Source organism: Sinocyclocheilus rhinocerous, unplaced genomic scaffold (genome assembly GCF_001515625.1).
Source record: "Sinocyclocheilus rhinocerous isolate Xijiao unplaced genomic scaffold, SAMN03320098_v1.1 C36771882, whole genome shotgun sequence".
In the NCBI taxonomy this organism is placed as follows: Eukaryota; Metazoa; Chordata; class Actinopteri; order Cypriniformes; family Cyprinidae; genus Sinocyclocheilus; species Sinocyclocheilus rhinocerous.
Window position 1 is genome coordinate 104 of NW_015785786.1, and position 1,632 is coordinate 1,735.

Genomic DNA, 1,632 nt, shown 5'->3' on the forward strand with positions numbered 1-1,632 from the left:
GACACACTGCACCAGATAAGGTAGATACCGGGTTTTGCTGAAATGTATCATTTATTCGAGATGTTATTTAAACTTGGATAACATCACGTCTCAAACAATTGCTTGCTCTTTAAAGGCTTTTGGTTCTACAAGGAAAAAAAGGTTCAGTAAAATGAAGACAGAAAATGACAACTTGCTCCATTTTTTTTATTCAAAAAACAACAACAAAAAAACAAAACATAGTATTTAAATATTTATATAAATATTTATTTGAACAGAATTCTAAACTTCATTTTAGAAATTATTGTTTGGGTTTGATAAACATTCCTTGAATAATATTGAATAAAACAATTTTTCTTTAATGCACTGTCTTGCAACAGTGGATACCCGATATTAGCTATTTACATTCACAACATTTCTTTTCAAAACCATACCAATAAAATTTATTTCATCTGTATATTTTCAGACTTGCTCCTCTTTTTCCCCTGCCAGTATTTTTTTAAAGAATAATAATTTGTGCATGGTTAAAAATATGTAGCAAACTGCAATATCTTCAATCAAGTTCGTTATTATTATATTAGTTACATAAGAATATGTACAAAAAATGGTCCGTTGGAACTCATGTCACGTGATCTGATGAGGTGCTTCGAGCATCTCCATTAAGAAAGTGTCTATGGGTGTGTCTCCAATCAGCTTAAAGAAAAATAGGTGCTCCAAACACTTAAGTCCAATGGATCGGAGGGCAGGAAGACGCAACAAAAGTTTAGCAAACCTGTAAAGCAGGCAGGGAGCAAGATAGCAGATGAAATGGAGTATGTGCAACAGATATGATCAGTATTTATTGAACAAACATGTACATGACTGTACCTGCCAGGCTGGTCAGGATATTTCTGTTTAGTATAGGTCTCCAGTGAGGCGTAAACTTTCTCCCTCAGTGCCTCTACCTCTGCTGGGTTGGACAAGCCTTTGGAATCTACGAGAAGAGACAATCTGCATGATTATAAATATATATTAAGTATATCAAAACATCTTACATATCTTTACATCTAATCTATTAACCTTCCATTTTGCAGTGCATAAAGGCATTTCAAAAATCACCAGTATTTTTGTGTTCCACAGATAAATAACGACAGAATTGTACTTTTTATCTCTTTAACTACTACATATATTATATTATATTACAAAATACAAGTTTTCTCTTTAACTTGAGTATTTTAATAATATAATATAATATAAATTATAATATAATATAATAATATGCTTTATAATATAAAATCAGTCAAGGTCTTCACAATTTATCATCATTATTCTGTGTCAATTCCCAAGGAATTCCAGGAAAGAAAAAAAAATATTTTGGAATGTAAATAATGGCAGGATTTGGGTGAACTATTCCTTTAATAATATTATATTATATTATATTACAAAACTTTAAATGAAATAAAATAACAACATTTTATTTTATACACTTGTCTTTGTTTTATACACTTGTCTGCAGCAAAGTTTATCTATGCTGCAGACAAGTGTATAAAAATGGAAGTGTGCAACACACCAGGGTTGAAGAGGACGATGGCTCTAAGGCAGCCTAGTTCTGTCTTATCCATCTGCATATCCTTCATTTTAGACACCAGCTCAGTCAATACCCTGCCACACAAA

General features: G+C 31.5%; 1 protein-coding gene across 1 annotated transcript; it reads right to left on the minus strand.

The window, feature by feature from the left end:
* Window positions 1–222: 222 nt before the first annotated feature.
* Window positions 223–1,617, minus strand: LOC107736545 (retinoic acid receptor RXR-alpha-B-like). The gene is made up of 3 exons (XM_016547932.1): window positions 1,529–1,617; window positions 847–952; window positions 223–751 (listed from the first exon to the last, which is right to left on the minus strand). Exons 1-3 carry the CDS (start codon window positions 1,593–1,595, stop codon window positions 604–606), a joined length of 321 nt encoding a protein of 106 aa, XP_016403418.1. The 5' UTR covers window positions 1,596–1,617; the 3' UTR covers window positions 223–603.
* Between the last annotated feature and the right edge of the window lie 15 nt (window positions 1,618–1,632).